The sequence below is a fragment of the Taudactylus pleione genome, unplaced genomic scaffold (genome assembly GCF_031769625.1).
Source record: "Taudactylus pleione unplaced genomic scaffold, aTauple2 ptg000482l, whole genome shotgun sequence".
Lineage (NCBI taxonomy): Eukaryota > Metazoa > Chordata > Amphibia > Anura > Myobatrachidae > Taudactylus > Taudactylus pleione.
In genome coordinates, this window is record NW_028284884.1 from 487,072 (window position 1) to 506,040 (window position 18,969).

At 44.2% G+C, this 18,969-nt stretch overlaps 1 protein-coding gene and 1 long non-coding RNA gene across 3 annotated transcripts in view; one reads left to right on the top strand and one right to left on the bottom strand.

The window, feature by feature from the left end:
- The window catches only part of NAV1 (neuron navigator 1), a 251,123-nt gene that overhangs the window by 115,190 nt on the left and 116,964 nt on the right, over window positions 1-18,969 (top strand). Inside the window, exon 1 of one of the 2 annotated variants that reach the window (XM_088449334.1) lies at window positions 1,532-1,588. The exons of the other annotated variant lie outside the window; for it this stretch is intronic. Coding sequence (XP_088305460.1) covers window positions 1,542-1,588 — 47 coding nt within the window. The 5' untranslated portion in view covers window positions 1,532-1,541. Of the gene's footprint in view, window positions 1-1,531; window positions 1,589-18,969 lie in introns of those variants that run through there. 2 annotated transcript variants of the gene reach the window in all.
- Window positions 1-18,969, bottom strand: part of LOC148502811 (uncharacterized) — a 192,088-nt gene that overhangs the window by 31,679 nt on the left and 141,440 nt on the right. Inside the window, exon 3 of the long non-coding RNA XR_015869970.1 lies at window positions 5,429-5,506. This is a non-coding gene — a long non-coding RNA (uncharacterized LOC148502811). The remainder of the gene's footprint in view (window positions 1-5,428; window positions 5,507-18,969) is intronic.

Here is an 18,969-nt window from a genome sequence, read left to right on the forward strand (position 1 = left end):
AGCAGGGTTTCACAATACATTTAAGTGATACATCGTTAGTGTTTCATACACTTATCGAGCCTTTTAGGATATTACTGCATCTCAGGCTATTGACATAAAATAAAAAAAATGCACAATTTGCATAATATGCACAGTTGCAGCCATCTTAAAATACTTGCAGCTCTGCATATCTCAATTGTGGAACACAATGGAATATGTTGCCACTATATAATACCCCTTTTCCACCTAAATTCCGGGTCTGACCCGGAGTTGGAACAAAGTTCCTATCCGGATCAGACCCGGGATATTGCCGGCGCTGACTCGGGATATTCCCGAGTCAGCGCCGCTCACACCGCAGTCGGGTCTGCATAGACCCGGCTTTTGCAGAGTGAAAGTGGACGCTTGGAGATGACATCATCTCCAAGCGCCACTGAAGCCGGACCAATCGGCCGGGTAGCAGCGCACTCCAAGTCATCGTGACCCGGAGTGCGCTGTTCTCACAGCAGGGTTTCACGGGCTACGCCCGTGTTAAACCCTGCTAGTTACCTGGGTTGGATTGCCGGGTCACTCGACCCGGCGATCCAACCCTCTGCCCTTTTACACCAGGGAGCTGCCCGGGTTAACCCTTCAAAAACCCGGGTTTTAGCTCCGGTGTAAAAGGGGTATTAGTTGATGTCAATAAATATTCTGCAATTTGCGTATTTTTAATAGACGCAATTTAAAACCTAAATTAAATTTTTTCAGCCCTCTAGTCTGTATAGGGGGGTCAAATAGGGACAGTGGAAGAGTCTTCTGCGCTGCAGGGAGGAGGGGGTCCATATAGAACCTGCACACGGTCCCTCGCTCTCTGTGGCGCAGACTCTGGCACTGTGCCAGAATCTACCGCACATGCGCAGGTCTACAGGAACATAGCGCCCATGCCATGTTCCCGGTAACTTCTCTACTGTGCATGTGCAAATCTCCGGGAAAATGGCCACTGAACCCATTATGGATACGCCAATGGTCTGAAGTCACTAAATTGTTTCAAAACATATTAACTTATTTGCAATTTATGTCATTTAACTCAGTGAAACAAAGTTGCTTAACCTGAGGGTCAGGACTCAAAATATGGCCATTTATTATGGGTCTCAATGATGCATTCTTTGCAAACTAATTGCGTGCTACCACATAATATTCCAATTTGCTGTAATATTATATTTTACAAATGGTCTAATCATCATATCAAATTTTAGTCAATAGTAAATGTAATGAAGAGTAGGCACCTTTGGACAATTAGTAAAAAGCATCTCGTTTTCTATTGGGTTTGGGTACCAAAGCGTAAAAGGTTACAAACTACGTTACGTTGTAAACCTACGGTTCCTATTAACAGTTTGTATGCCATATACTCGATGGGGATGTAAATCTGCATGCAATGCAGTCGTCTGGTGTGTGTTTGTGTGTCAGGGATGGTCTAGTTATATTGATCCTGCGCCTTTAAGACAGGAGAGGGCGTGTTGGAGGCGGCTGTGTGTGGGGCGCAGCGTGTAGTGTCCGATCTTCACTGTGTCACACAGTGTGAACAGATGCTTATTGCACAGAACATCCCCCGGCCCGCACTCCTCACCTCCAGGTAAGCGGGCAGCCGCCCCTCTATCCTCACCCCCAGCCCATTGTGTAACTTCCGCCCGCTTTCCCCGGAGAGTGACCCGGCTTCTCAGCTCTTCCCCGATCTTACTAGTCTCTCTCATCATACTATGCTATACCAGTCACCACTGTGGCATGATACCGTGCAGACGTGATAAGTGTTCTCTTTTAAGAGGACACTGGTGACTATACTTCATTAGTCTACACACGTAGTGTGTAGGAAGAGGTTACTATTGTGAAACTAGCCCTGTGTCAGATACACTACCCAGACATGAACAAGTCAATAACCTCAAATATTTTGAGATGATAATCACATTGCAGTACAGGAAACCTCAGTAACAAGACAATGTATATCTAAGAACAGCGCAAAATCTCACACCCCACTAGTGGCTGTGAGACATAGACATCCCTAGTTCTCATCAGCATGAAAGAGGTCCAAATGGTGGTCACATAGGGGCATATTAATAATTTATAACATTATTATAGCAGCTATTTGTGGCAATAACAAATTATATATTAATATACACATTCAGGGACTTTGGGAACCTGTCACTGCGATGTGTTAGGAGTGAAGTGATTGCATCAGTGGTCATTTCACTCCTTTTTTCAGGACAACGCATTGGAGGAACCCTCGGAAAGTTTTGTGAAATGTAGCCCACAGGCTACCGAAGATGGAGTTAGCTTGGCAACTCTGGACAGCTTCACAGCCCCTTAAGAAATCTATGGGGCCTGCGGCTGCTGATGGAGATATCTACTGCAATCCGTCCTTCGTACATTCGGTGGATATGCCGACCATCTTAATGTAAGGGTTCACTGGGAAGCTGCCCAGGATCCATGATTCTAGGGGCCTTTTGAACAGGGTCGGGCTGGGCTGCGGGGGTATCTATGTGGAGTGTGCAACCACTCGCTCTGTGCATAGGGCAGCTGGCTGATAGGCAGTCAAAGAGTGATGCTTCTTGGCCGCTCAGTCTGTGAAGAGTGTCCAGACAGCATTCTTGACTTGCCTCCCAGCCTGCAGCCATAGAGCCAGATAAAAAAAATGGGGGGGGGGGGGCGCATCTCCCTGGGCCCCCCTCTACTAGGAGTCTTTCATACTTTAATAACAGGTCCAGTGCAGTGCAGTAACTGCACTGCGAGCTGGAGAAGAGTGAGTTGGAGTCCGTAATCCTCGTTTTACATCATTTTTTTTTTTTTATGTTTAGACATTGATTTTTGTTGAAAGTACCAATAAATCTAAAGGTTTAATTTTTTGGACCCTTTACATTTTTATTCCTGTGAATGGGTAGGTAGGGGCCCCAGTGTATTGCTATGCCCAGGGCCTACAATGCTGTTACACAGCAGATGCTTTTTACATGGATAAAATTATGCATCCATTAGCTGAATATAATATTAATCATTGTCATCCAGTCAGGTGTGCATGTATTGAAGTCAACAAATGGATGCATCTAGCGATTATTTGCCAACTGCATCTGCCGCCCCATGCATACACACCTTGACTGAAGCGTCTGAAAAATTGACGTTTCTGGATTTCAACTGGGCAACTATCTTGTGAATGGATGCAAGATAAACTTTTTGTGGGAGTGTCATGAGCATATAGCTAGAGTTCCTTGCTATTCTGAGGCATGCGTGTGGAGAAGGGACGCCTTTTTCAGATGGATCTCTTGCACCCAGCATGATGTTGGTGTAAATGCTTATACTAATGATCTATTGATGACTGTTGCAGCTGTGGGGAGAAAAAATGGGCGGTGCTACTATACGCATGGATTGCTCCATTATCATATGCTTCTAAATCTGGCTTCCAGAGCCACTTAAAGTCAGACCCATTTTGCGTGTGTGTAATTATATATACTAGGGATGTGCACCGACCCCCGTGTTTTTTGTTTTGGATCTGTATCTTCAAGGTTTTGGATCTGGATTTGGTTTTGCAAACCACCCTCAAGTGGTTTGGTTTTGGTTTTTGATCTGGATTTTTAAAATAAAAAATAAGTTTTAAAAACAGCTAAAATCATGTAATTTATGCAATCCAAAACCCGAAATTCGGATTTAAAATCGAATTCCGAACTGCAAAAAGATCAGAACCGCGACCTGGATTTACCTGGATCTCCTCAGGAGTATAGAACCGCGACTCTGATTTACCCGGATTCACGAAATTCGGGTGGATTCGGATTTCTGGAGAAACGAACCGCACATCTCTGATATATACACATACATACATATCTCTCAAACTTGATTATTAATGAAGCTCAATCTGCAACACCACTAGGATAGTTTCCAGCATAGCATTGTAAGTGCCTGATTCAGCAGCGGACAATGCAGATATTTATGCAGATCAAATGATTATTTGTAAGTCGCACGAGCCGCGATTGTTTTTCAATTCTGTACACACAGAGGATCCATTCGCAAAGCAAGTGATATGTGTTCAGCATTTGGGGGTAGGTAACGGGAGAGTGGTTAGGTGACGCAGGCGTGTCTGACCGTTTAAACACTGTTTCATGGGTGTGCATAAATTAGCCATTGCGGTTGCAGCATGAGAGCTCACTGCGTGTGAGGAGAGCTGCAGTGTTTGCGGCTGATCACATTTGCCGAACATGCTGTTTGATGTGTGTTGATGGTACCAATATTTACGCAGGAGTGCGACATCTGATGGATATGAGAAGGCAGCAGTGGGCGTCCTTATATCAGCTGTGCTTTGGCAGGCATTAGCATATTTTCGCAGCTGCGATGTCTTCTGCTGAATCGGGCTCTAAGTGCAGAGAGGAGGCCTATAGTAAGTAAGCAGCTGAAGGTGCTAGAGAGGGCAGGCGGACAGCTCTTTAGTGAACCCTGAACACTTGTTGCAGAGACAAATAAGGTGCAGCCTTGCGCCCTGGGCGACGCCATCGGTCGGTACAAGCAAGTAGCATGAATTTCTCTTATTAAAAGGAGCACCAAACTAGAATCATATACCCCTTTCACACACAGAGCAAAAACCCGGGTTTTTGCATGTGAACGTGCATTGACCCAGATCTTTGCTATATGTCAATGCAAACACACTACCCTGCTCTTTACCAATTTCCCGGATCTTAAGGGCAATACAGAGTTCTTAGAAGTGTCCTGGTATCTTTCAGATTCCTGAACTGTTCTGTATTTTTACTCACACTCTGTTTGTTAACAATCGCTTACCCCACATGTTCAAATCCTTCATACATAGTTTGGACTGTGTTATGTTGATACAGATCAAAAATAAAAAAAAATGTCAGTGTCTGCAGCTTCCTTATTGAGTTTGCTGCTTTATAGTTCAGAGGTTTACTTCCCTCATGATTATTTTTTTTTTACAGATCATTGTGTAACTACATTTCTGCATTTGTGCTGCATAGTATGCAGTAAAGATTCTTGTTTTGCTTCCCATGGTGCTAATGAGATTAGAAGGTTTACTGTTTGTAGTGGGAGGTGCTGGAAGGGGTACTTCAATTTACAAGTAAACTGCAACACTTTTATTGGGATCTGGTCATTGTTAATGGTTTTCCATGTCCTGTCCCGCTGTCTGGAGCTAAACCTTGTTATATTGAAAATATCAAACTATGTATGCTAATCACTGTTTCATCTCCCATGTACTCTGAAGTGGAATAAGCGATTAATAATGGGGTTTTTTGCTTTTTTTTTTTATAAATGTATCAAATATTTTGCTGGTATTCTGTGACTTATGGTTATGTTCTGTTGGTTTGTTGCTGGTGTGGTAATGTCCCTGTTTATTTCTACTTTTATGGATGTGTGCCTTTCACTTTCAGATGTTATCTGCAGGAGATGGATGGTCAATATACTTGAATGTTTGTTGTGTTGAACTTACCAACTGTCCAAATGTTCAATTGACAGAACATGGTTTCTAAACATGTGTCCCTGGATTTGTTTCTCCATTGTGGTGGTCCTTTAAAAAAAAAAAAAAGAAAATTGAAATTCATGTAACTAAAATATTTTATTCTGAAGACTAAGCAGTCTTTTATCAAAGTGGAGGAAATGTAACAACACGCAAAATTCTGGCTTGGACGCGATTCCAGCAAGTCTGCTCATCCCCCCCATTTCTCATAGTCCTTTTTCATTTTTATGCATCCATGTTTAGTTTTCCTCTTTGAGATTAAGTATAATAAAAAGTGCAAGTATTATGCTTTTTCATTCTATGTCAGAGCGATAAAATGCGAGGAAGCAGATGCAAATGGCCTACTTACCAGTTCCCGAAAAACAAGTTTAATGCAAACTTTCTGAGCCAAGAACAACAAAATTCATTTCTGGTCCTCAGTATAAGTAGAAACGACCATTTCCTAAGCTTCTGTTACTCTCAGTGAAACTATGACAGGCTCTCTTTACTTTTTGAACTCTTGCTTTTTGTTTTGATTTGTCCTTGTCCCATCCCAAGAAGCATTATACTGCTCTACACGATAAGAATCCCTCTGACACTATACAGTAGATCTGTTTTTATTTTTGTGGGCTTCACGGCATTGAAATGCAGAAGTGCACAATAAGGTAGGAGTAGTGTTTTTATATACCCCAGAGCGATTGAAGACAATACAGTTAGGATTGCTAATGGAAATGTAACACCAGAAACAAGAATTTCTAGTTTCTTATCCATTGACATATGTTTACAAATGATAAAAAATGTGTGCGTGTGTGTATATATAGATAGATGGGTTGGGTATTGCATCCCGTAAGTCAGAATACCGACAGCAGCATCCTGACCCAACTAGGTAAGTGTTCTTAAACCCTGCAGCCTAACCCTAGCCCCCCCACCACAACCCCCCCCCAAAGACTAGCCCTAAACCTAACCCTCCCCCTAACCCGGGAACTTGGTGTCTGTAGGTAATCTGAGCACCGACATCCTGACCGCCGGGATCGTAGCTACATCATACATTTATATATTAAAAATATATATTTTGCTGTTGCGAAAAGCTTCACATTAATGAACTCTACTTTTATTTTTGTATTCAGGTGTGCGCTTTGATTTTTAGGGTGAATAAAAATGTAGTTTCGTTTCAGTAATATTTTGCTGAAAAAACTAAAGTAAGGGGACTGTGATTGGCCCCAAACTATCTTTATTGTTCTGATTTATGTACTATTAAGATCTCAAAAGCATTATTGATGAAAATAGGGTAAACTTGCTTTGGTGTGAATTTCATCATATCTAATGTTATGGATGTTTTATTTTAATAAAAATAATAAAATGCATGGTTTTTATAACATTTCTAGATTAGTTTTATTGCACTTTACCATAGTATAATATTATCCTGTTCAATCAACATGTCATATTGGTGCCTTTTTAAAATCTAGGTCTTCACATTGTACAGTAACTGCACTGTGTGTTTCATTGTTGGAATTGATGCCTAAAGATGGCTACACCATATGCGATATGTCTTACAATATAGTTCTGACTTGGATCAGAATGATATATTGTGTGGATTGCATAGTGTGTACGTCCCATTTTGCCCGTGGGACGTTCATCGCATCGTCCCGTCTGCTGTGCTGCACAGCAGATGGGACGATGCAATGAACGATGCCATGCTGCTAAATACAGCATGAAATGCCACACAGTGCCGTCATACACCGCACTGTGTATTGTGTACAGACTATGCGATGTATCGTTCCTTCGCTTTGTCGGCTGGGTACACAATCGCATTGTCTGTACCCAGCTTAAGTGAGGTAAAGCTACAAACAACTTCCCGCCCAACCATTCCATTCTATACTTTCTCCGCTCATGTTTCTTAAATTTTCTGCTTGTCATATTTGTTTTTATACTTTTATTTTTGTTTTTATTAGTTTTTTTTCTACGGTCCTTATTTTCTACCTCTGCAAACCACTTTTCTCTCTCTCACATTATTCCTTTCTCCCTTCCTGGCATTTCTATATTTTGTCCACTATGAGATCATGAAATGTGTAATTGGTATCAGGCCCAGGACAATTACAAAGACAAACCCTCCATGTCATTCCTCTAAGGAAAGCCTTGCTCCATGACAGTCCTCGTTAAAAAACAAAACACAACATTAACACACAAAACTCAAATATATTTTCTCCATTAAGTAGTCCTAATACAGATGATGTCTTTCTTAATTTTTCAATATGAAAGAGTTTAACACAAATCACTCAAATCAGACATTGACTGCAGATAGATGTACATGCATTAAGGAAGTTGTTTTTCTGAATAAACAAGGACATAGAAAAATAATTCAGAAAGCGCCGTCAGATAACTGATTTTAATACAATTAAAAGCTGTGGACATAATTTGTTCATTTTGGATACAGAATTACTACTGTGCTATCAACAAAGATACAATTACTGAACAACAGAATATCCACTGGCATTTTTCCTTTCCTTTTTCTCATCACTATTTTCTGCATTTAGATATTAATCATGACTGAATAATTGTATTAATTGATGTGATTTTTATCTGTCATATGTTATATATTTTCTATGTAATTTTTTTATACTAGATAACTGATTTTAATACAATTAAAAGATTATCTGACAGCACCTTCTGAACTATATTTCTGTTTCCTTGTTTATTCAGATCGGTGGGTGTGTATATTTCCCACCTTTTGTTCAATAGGCAGCAGTTAGATTAATTATTTTTATCCACTTCACCTGGAAGTTGTAGCGCCAGATTTCTTTTTGGTTTTTTTTTCTGAAGAGAGATTCATTATTGTAACAATCCCCTCATAGATGAGTGCAAAAGTCTTTAAGTAGGCAATTCAGTTATCGGCGATGGCCAGGAAATGCCAGAGAGTTGGATCATTGTGACGGGATGCAGTCAGGAAGCCGACGGTCGAAATGCCGACTGCCGGCCTCCCGACTGTCAAATCCCGGCAGTGGTCTAATGATGGGTGTCGAAATCCCAATGCCTATTATTATCTCTAAGCCGAGAGCCCGACGCCCGGCATATCGAGCGAAGGTAAGCCGGGTGGTGGTGGGGGGGGAGTGGGAGGGTTAGGTTAGGGGCTCCCTGGGGGGACTTAGGGTTAGGCACCCCCCCCGGGAGGGTTAGGGTTAGGCTAGGGGAACGGGAGGTTAGGGTTAGGCACCCCCCGGGAGACTTCGGAGGTTTAGGTTGCGGGAACGGGGGGGTTAGGTATAGGCATTTACGGGGAGGGTTAGGCAGTAGGGGGGAGGTTAGGGTTAGGCACCCCTAACGGAGGGTTAGGGAGAGGGGGGGGAAGGTTAGTTATACTTACCTTTTTAGCTGTCGGGATCTTCACTTCTGCCGGACATACGTCCGACGGTGTTTCATACCGATCCCATTGTGACCTAGCAGCCACCTTCATTGTACATTTGCAGTTGGTACCCTATAGAGCTGCGCAGATACACATTGCGACTGCCCATTGCAGAAAACTAAATTCTCTTAAGGTCTGTACACACTGCATGATCCGATGATGAACGCCCGATATGACGTTCACCGGCAGCATTGACCATGCTGGCATTGGCAGCTGGGTTGCAGCATGACGTAACGGACCCGATGTCGGCCAGCTGGGGAGCGCATAGTGGATACACACTAGACGATGTGCCCGATATGTCGGCCCGATCCGTGAGATCGGACAACATATTGTCTAGTTTGTACCCTCCATTTCAGTATTTGAAAAATAGTACAATTCTACAAGCAATAGACAGCATAGTGTAAGATGACAAAAATATGATAACTCGTGTTGATGAGTAAAACAGAACAGCCAGCCTTTACAGCAGTGCTGTCCAAGATTTTACATGAGGGCCACATATATCTTAGAACCATGTACACTTTAATCAAAAACTATTTAAAATAAAAAATAATAAGTCATGGACCATGGGAGCTGTCATAGAGCGGTCACAAATAGCCGTGGGGGTCCTCCAGTTGGATAGTTCTGCTTAAGGGTTGGGCTACTCACACATATTCCTATGTATACCTATATCTCCCTTATTTATGCAGTAAACTTATAGTTTAACTGAAATCCATTTGTAATTAACACTATTTAGCTGGTGAGGTCCCTTCCCTGGAAATTTCTTCTATCCATTTCACACCGCGAACACGGGTCGCACCCGGGATTTTGTACACTGGCCCATCTCTGGTGCGACCCTGCTGAGACCCGTTTCAGAATGGCGGCCCGACCCGGCTTATTGTCGGGTTGATGAAGTCACCGCCGTCATGTGCCGAGCCGGCTCTTGGACATGAGATCCTCCCCAACAGCCGGCTCTTCCTATGCTGTGAAATGGGTCCCGGGTCGTATCGACCCTGGTTACCCATTCACAGTGTACCGCGAACTGGGTTGAATCCGTGTTCGACCCTGCTCGACCCGGGTTATTTCAACTGGGCCCTTTAACAGTGAGCAATATCCCGGGTTGCTGCGTGTTCACGTGAAATAACCTGGGTTATCGCTGGCAGTCTGAACGGGATGTTATTAGGCTGAACTCCTGATTTAATCTGTTTAGAAAATGGCATTGCATTACATTAAACCCCTCCATACTGCCACTTTGCTTCTTCGGCCCACTGCCTGGGAATTCTCCTTGGAGGAGGGGGGGCAATACAGATGAACAGATGGAGGATGTGGACTGAAGGAGCAGTATCACTCATCAAGTACGAATGATTGTTAAAAGGAGCGGGATCGGTGGGATTTATAAAAACTGCATAGTTTTTATAAATGTGATGCTTGGAGCACAAGTTTACCCCCATTTCTTGGGTTGTGGGTTTTTAGTAGTCCTCCTTTCTTGTTGCAGTTATTGTGGGTAGCACCAGTTGAGTCCACTATGCTGTATTAATTACTGTATTTCATAGTACTTTCACTATGCACTAATGATGTTATTAAACAGTTAATCTGCACCTCTGTTTTATATGTACATGTAGCTACGCAGGGTAATTCTGACATGGGCAAGAAATGGCAGAAACCAATATATAAAGCTGCCAGAGAAACAATCCTTGTCAGGACACCACCCATTATCCATTGCCAGAAACGCTAGTGTAACCAGAATAACAGTTTCTACAACAACTGAGACCTGTTTTCATACAAATTTTCTGTTAAAGTGACACTAACCGTAAATAATTTCTCTGCCTAACTGTATTTCGCTCAGGCAGATGTATAGAGTAGACATAGGGCAGATTTAATAACGAGTGATATACTTGTTCTCTCGTTACTAATCTTAAATGGCGCTCCAACCTATCAGCTCCTAACTCTCATTTTTCAAACACTTGACATTTAAGAGCTGATTAGTTGGACCACCATTTAAGATTAGTAACGAGAGATAACAAGAATATCACTCATTATTAAATATGCCTCTTAAGTTTATGTAATCGAAAAAGTGAAGGCTATTGACAAAGGTAAGAGTTGTGCCTGCCACCTGTTTGCCTGCTCTGTAATGTTTTTTGAAGCTTTCTAAATATGGCCTCACATCCAATGGTGTCTATTCCACTCCAAGTGAATGTATTGTTCTACCTCTCATTTGAATGCCCAGAGAGCTATGTGAGGAGATACAGGGAATTTGGGAAAGACTGATCTAGTCAAACAAATCTACTTGCGTACTGTGGACAAGTGAGTAGAACATTGAATTGAGGGCTGTCAGTGGATGTAGTATGTTACATTTTTTCAGAATCATTTGACAGCTTCATAAGTGCTTTAAGCGCTGCATCAACATCTTGAGCTAATTAGTTCCTTCCCCTGCTTGGAGCCTCAGGGCTGTTTGATGCAGTATTTTTCACTGTGTTCCATAGTACATCTCACAGTCCGGTCAAAAACTGTGGCTATGGGCTCTCTTCATGAAGTAGAAAAAAAACCTGTTTCACTGAAAACAGGGCTCTTACTGCTTTGATCTATTCATGAAGTGGATTACCGTAGAGAAGTTCATAACGGCGGCAGCCCCGGGGAGAGCGATTCCGTTTTGCTTCTACAAAAGCATTCGCCATCTCGGCACGGCGTTAAATAGCTTCCCTGCCTTCTCCCTGCTCTCCCCTCCCCCTGCTGCCACAGCAGCCAATCGGAGGAGTCCAGGGCCAGGTAACCTCCTCCTGGCTACCTGCTGCAACATTGCCTCCTCCCTCTGACCTATCCTCACCGCTGCTATAGTAAGGTGAGCCAACATGCATATGCCGGGTCACCACCTATTAAACTGCTGATGACCCGCCGCTATGTTAGGTGTGACCCGACATATGCATTCGCGGGTCACCATCTCTTATCTAGAGAGGAGTGGTGAAACCGAACCGCTCATCTGTACAGTGCTTGCTGCTCCCCCCCTCACAGTGCTTCCCTAACATGCTGCAGCAGCACTGAACTGAGGTGACTCTCCGCATGCGCAGAAGGGGACAGACTTACCGAAAGCAGAAGACAGCAGGAGAAGACTGCATTGCTTGACTCCTGGATACCGGATCGCATGGCAGGATAGGTAAGTATACATGAATTCTACTTAAACAAGTTATGTATCGCATCAAAATGATATATAGTGAAAAGTAACAATTCCAAAATGCAAATCTTAATGAATAGACCCCTATGTGACAGGGGTCTATTAACAGAGCAAAGGAAAGCCCTGTTTTGTGGTAAACAAGGCTTTTCTCTGCTTGGTGCTATTCACAGAGCGGGTTACTGTGGAAAAATACATTACTCTGTGGATGAATCGCTCTGCTTTCTGTTTCGTTTCGCCATTTCAGGATGGCAAATGGATTCTTGTTAGGGGAGCAGAGCAGTAATGACGGCTGTCCCCCTGCCCTTTTCCAAGTCTCGCTGCCCCTTTATGTATTCTGTAGATCCATTTTGCTACCCTTGGACTGAATGGAGGTGCAGACAAAATAAGGAGGCTTAATGTAACTCTTGCGCATGGGTATAACAAAAGTATAGGTACACTAGTGACTGTGTAGGAACCACAGACTTGTGATATGCATGGATACTGAACTTGAACTGGAGTGAACAGACCAGGTCCACTGGGCGACCCCTTTGCCTAGTGACCTGTGAAGGCCAGCAGGGATACACTCCTATCAAAATCGAACATTAGCAAATTTACCCCAACATTTTTGTGGTGCTTGAGGATTAGGGTTGAGAGCCCCATGTAGAGGGTGTGATAATATGTTTTAACACTTATTTTATACAGACAGGGAGTTTGTAATCAACAGAAGTTGGGATAGCTTTATGAATTATTTGCATCAACTTTCACAGCTTAACCACTTAACTGGCTAATATTTTTTTTTTTTTAAAACGCCCAAAAAATTGTGTTTGTGTTTTTTTTTTTTTTTTTTTTAATTACTAGCAAAATGATGTAAATAAGAGCTATTTAATATAATTCTTTTAACAGAATAGTAAAATCGCATTTAAATGGAGATTAATAACATCATGTGATAAATTGATAATAAATAACTGATAATAAATAACACGACCATTTTGGTGAGGGGGGACACAGCAGCCGCGCTGGTAGGAGGGTGCGGGGGTTGGCCGAGGGCAAAGCAGCAGCTGCCCCAGTAGGATGGGGGGCCGAGGACAAAGTAGCAGTCGCGATGGGGAGGAGGGGGGCCGAGGAGCCGTGGTTACTGCTTACTACTTCCACCGGCAAGAGGGTCAGGCAGGCCTCCTGATCTCTGCTGGCCACAGTGACCAGGAGCGTGGCTGTTACTTCTACTGAAGTTACGGCTGCCTGCAGCCGTGCCGGGAGGGGGTACTGTGGCCATCAGTGACCGGGACACACTGGAGGAGCAGCCACGGATGCAGGGGACCAGAAGGTCCCTCTGATGTAGGCGGCTGCAAGAAGATTAGCTTCCTGCAGCTGCCTAGTGGGCATTTCTGACTGGTCGCATCAGATGCGACCATGTCAGGGAAAGCCCAGTCTGGTATGGTCGCATCTGGTGCAACAATGCCAGGCAAGTGGTTAATTTTACCTTCATTGCTGCAGAACACCTCTAAGTTCTTAACCCATTACTTGTTCCCTGAAAAAGTACTGTGACTTAAGGCCCCCATAAACCTTCGGATGGATTGCGCAATTCTGCGATCGGATCGGAAATACTGAGCAATTGATGTTCCATGATCCGAAGGTTCTGTGAAATCATACATGTTAAATTTCACAGATTTGCAAATCATTATCCTATATTGAACAGGATCGGCAAATCTGTGAAATCCAACATGTTGGATTTCACCAGTCCTGCAATGCCTGATTGCAGGAAAGCGGCGATCTGCCAGTAGTGTATGGCCCACTTTAAGCCCATAATGTTTAGGTAGTCTTATTGGTCTGTACAAATGTTTTGGATTGGAATACACCTCCAAGCAACAGGCCACTGAATGCGCTTAGATTTCTCATTAGATTGTCATCTTATTTCCTCCTTTCTGTATGAATCACAGACCTCAAACTAATGATTATATTTACACTGACATATATTGAGTGTATACTTATCCTAATCTAGCAGCAGGCAGACTTTTTTTATTTTATTTTACAGCTATTCATGGGTTTATTTCCTTACATTACCCATTCTGCGTCTCCTTTAAACATTTTTTTTCAATAAGGTTCCAACCAAATCCATAGCTATTCTTTCAAATGGCATCTCAATAATGGGTAATGGGACTAGTGGACTATTAAAATGTGGTCTTGGAGCATGATACTGACATTCAGGGCAGGATGCACAATAGTCAGATACCTCTATATGGAACCCTAGGTGGCCTGCCGTTATATGACCATGAGCCAGATCTAACACTGTTCTTCTGTATGCTTTGGGAACTATTAATTGTTCCACAATATCTTCCCCTTTCTTAGTCACCTGATACAAAAAATCCTGACATACTGCCATGTGAGGATATGACAAAGGACTATCGGGGTCTAGGGGTTTACCATCGATCACTTTGACATTCTCACTGGCTTTTACCAGAGTAGGGTCATGTAACTGCTCTACGGCAAAGACCTCTCTTCTGACCTCTAAATCTGGCAGACGATCAACTAGCTCAACAACACTTCCCACCTCAGGGGGAGGCACATCAGTTGGCGAGCCACCATCACGCTCCGCTTTCTCTAGTTCACCAATCATACTAGAAAAAGGGAACATCTCTGACTCTGAAGAAACTTCCCATGCTACTACACCAGTAACCTTCTCAAACCGGTCAGGGTGATTTACCTCTGTGCAAAATCGGCTTTCATACAACTTCCAGAAGTGAGCAAAGTCTCTCCCCAATATTGCATCATACATTAAGCCATGTACCAAACCCACAGAGACTATTGCGGAACCACATGGTGTCTCGATGTTCACTTCTGCAGTAATATAATACCTAGTATCCCCATGTATGCAGGTCACACAACAGTTTTCCCCTTATGCTTCAAGGGGTTCACCAGTTCAGCTTTCATAAGTGTAACCAGGCTACCAGAATCTAACAGAGCCTCTTCTCGGTTGCCTTCTACAGTGAGTACACACATGTGCTTATCTGTCTCAGCCTGCCGGTCAGCAGTACAGGCTGGCTGTGCGAAGAAAGACATCCTGCGGTTGATATGAGCAGTATCACATTTCAATAGGTTCAGAGGTAAGTGAACAATTAGCCGCAATATGGCCAAAACCACCACATCGGATACACTGAATCACATTATAACTAGGGATGTGCAGGCTCGGATAGGTTCGAGTTTGCACGTGGAGTTCGGATTTTTCCCTCCAAAAAAACGGAACTCAGAACGAGGCAAAACGTCATCTTACATGGACGAACATCATCATTCCTGGACAAAAGACCAGGAATGATGATGTTCGTCCATGTAAGATGACGTTTTGCCTCGTTCTGAGTTCCGTTTTTTTGGAGGGAAAAATCCGAACTCCACGTGCAAACTCGAACCTATCCGAGCCTGCACATCCCTAATTATAACCTAGTCTTTTACGGGGGTAGGAAGCTTCCTGGCCTGGCTGGCCTATCTCCAGGTTCCACACCCTCAGTCTTAAGTACATTCCATCGCCCAGCACCCTTCTCCCCTGGAACAGTCTTACCAGTGTCGATGGGAGTTCGCCGATGCGCCATCGGGGCTCGGTGGGGCAGACTCAACAGCTCCTCAGCCGCCATGCACCTCACCACCAGTTCAACTAACTGGTTTGTGGACTTCGGGTCTGAATGGCTCACCCACTTGCGCAGAGATGCAGGTAGCGATCGCAGATACCGGTCCATCACGACTCTTTCGACGATCTGTGGCTTTTCATAGTCTTTTGCATCAGCCAGGCACAAATCATAATAGGTCTTTTGTGGTTCTCCAGACAGGAAGGGTGCCACAAGACTTGCCCACTGTTCCTTGGGCCAACTCTCCCTTTCTACGGTTCTCTCAAATGCCGTGAGATACGCTTCCACATCATCACTTGGAGTCAATTTCTATAAAAAATGACTGGTGCGTATGGAGCGAGTGTGGGTTGGAGGTTCAGTGGATGCATCTCCAGACTGGGCTACCAAGTGTTGCACTACCTCTTTTAAGGCCTGGCGGGTTTCCTCGATGGTGACTTGTTGCCTCCTGGGCTGTCTCCAAGGCCAACAGTTGCACATTGGTGATTCCTGCTGAGCTCTGGTAGCTTCCTGCTGAAGTTTTTGTTTCCTGCTGAGCTGCCGTAGCTTAGGCCTTAACAATGTCCTCCATGTTGTCTTTAGGTGCAGGTTGGAGGCTGAATATGGCTTCTCTAAGCATCTGCTGACGCCACCTTCATGGATTCCACAATTACGTATCTGTTCCTTCAAATTTTAAAAGGAAAATTTTCCCTTGCTGCAATTTTAGTGTGTGCTTGCCCGCATTCTCCACCACTTGTGACACAGTTGGGGTAGGGGTCCCTCTCCTGGGGTAGACTGACACCCTCTTTACACACACACTGCAGCCGGAGAAACAAGACACAATTCTGGGGTTCTCGTGCAAGCTGGTCGGAGCCAGACTTTATTGTACCAGGTACATAAATAAAACAAAACACAAACAAAATCCTAGCCCGTCTGGGCTCTAACTAGACAGTAGGTTTCCTCACTGTCAGAACACTATAAACAAGTTCACGTCCACAGTACTTACAGGTCTGTATCAAAACAATGCCTGCGGGCCTGCTCTCCCAGGTGTGAGCCACAACCAAATCCAGCTTATAACAGCCATTTCCCGGTGCAAGCCCTAATGAGCCTGCTACCAGGCTGAAAGGCTCAACACCCGGAGTGGCCTGTGGATGGAGCCCTCCTTCTAATCGCATCCACACCCCCAGGACCCATTCCGGCTTTTCACCAAAGCCGACATTCCAATTTGTTCAGCAGGACAGACTTTTCCTGGGGGATTAAAAGACATACGTGAGAAATCTGGGACACACATATATGCCATCCACAACTTTTCCAGTGCTTCTATGACCATAATATATATAGAGATAGAGAGAGATAGATATAGATAGATATATAATATATATGATATGTTAGTATTTTTTTGTAGAACACCTTTAGCACTCACCAAAGGGGATATGTCAGCCTTTCAATATTTAATGTACAGCGGTAATCTAAGATTACCGGAGTTTGTCACTGCATTGCTCTCGCCATCTTCAGATAGCAACAGCGATGTGATCCTCATTGCCGGCAATGGGGACTCGGCAACAGCCTTTCCGGCTTCATTGAAGCCTTCCAGGCACTGCTGGGTCCCCGCCAGGTTTCTGTGTCATGCGCATGACACAGACACCCATCATTGGCAGCGATAGGCTGCCAGTAACAGAGCTGAATACGCAGCTGAGGAGGGAGACTGTCGTTTGACCTCGCCGGACCTTGATGTTGGGGTAAGTAAGGATGAATACTAGTGGCATATTAGTTAGTATCACTACAATACTAAACGAAATATGCTGCTGGTAATTTAGAATTGTTGATAAATGGGGCCAAATGTTTCATGTTACATCTTCTGAGGATACGGTATGACAGTTTTCACCATTAATGTCTATATCTTCTTCAGGGTCCGTAGGGCTCCACAGGGAGATATTGAGGTGTAGGTAGGACCTGGAGGACTATACACCAACAACAAAGCTTTTCAATCCCAGGATGCTCCGTCCACAGCCTGAGGGCACTTCAGTTTCGTTGGTGTCCGGCAGGTGCTGGATTACCTTTATAACAATAGGCTGTATTAAGCAGCCCAAGCTTTACTTTTATGATTTTATTTACTTTTTATTTTGTTTTACAAACGAGCAAGCAGCACCAGACTGTCCTCCGGATGTCTGTGCTGCCGCCCCATCACCCCTCCGCGGTGCCGTGACACCAAGCCTGTGCTAGGTACTCACGTTGGGGCTCAGAGCGGGACTAGCTAGCAGGTTCTCCAGACCCCAGACTGCAGCCCGGAACCCAGGGGACAGGTAAGGCGGAACCCTGTTTGCGGGGACCCGGGTCTTAGTGCACTCTTGCCTCCAGTCTCAGTAGACAGACTGGAGGTGCTGATGTGGACACTGGCTTTGCCCACTACTCCACTAGACCACCGAGGCATAACATTACTGGCACAGAGGCAAATTTTAAAAGCCTGGGGATAAGGCGCTCTCCCTACAGCCCCTCCCCCATCTCAGGGCGCCTTTCCACTGCGGTCTTGGTGTTCCCTGAGCTGCCTCCTTCACCCTTTGCCCCCTCAGAGAAGCGTGGTAACCATTTTAGGCAAGCAGGTCTCCAGGAAACGCTGGGTCCATTCTCCCTGTATACCTCTCCCACGGCCAGGTTACACAGTGCTATATCCTACCAGCCACTGTGGTCTGTGTAGTCGATTTTAGTGCCCATTTGCAGACATGTAATGTTTTTTTCTGTGTTTGTATGTGACTTGTCCTAGCGCTAATCTCTACTTTCCATACTGTCAGTTATACCTCTCCATTATTTTTCTACTATACCCTGACATACTAAGGTATTGAGGGTTCCTTGTACCTCCCATCTGCTATATAACTGTGAGGACTATCATATACCTTGGTTGCACACTACACTGTGCCATATTACACATACTGCAAGGTGTTCATTGCACTGCATCATATTGTGTATTCTATTATTCTTGCGGCTATGACTGGCAGAGGAAAGAATAACAAGCAGCCTGATGCTGCTCCTCCTATTCTGGTGTTTTGTAAATCCTGCTCTGCAGGCTTAGCCACAGAGGACCTCATTCACTATGGTATCTGTATTGATTGTTACACAGCCCCAGGCCCATCAGCCCCGATGTCTCTCCCTCAGGACCCACCCTGGGTTTCCTTTTAACAAATGCTGCCAAAACTTGCAGACCAAGTAGTGGCCCCTGTGGTAGCTCCCCCTGTGGGATGGCCACAGGAGGTACTCCCTGCAAATCCTTTGCCTCCCCCATGGATAGACATACTGTCTTCCTCAGTACAGAGTTTGGCTGATACCTCTATGGTTTTTCAGCAGATTCTGCAAAAAGATAAACCTTTACCTACTAAGCCTACAAAAAGTACTATATCTTCCCAATCCACACAGTTACCTGAGTCTG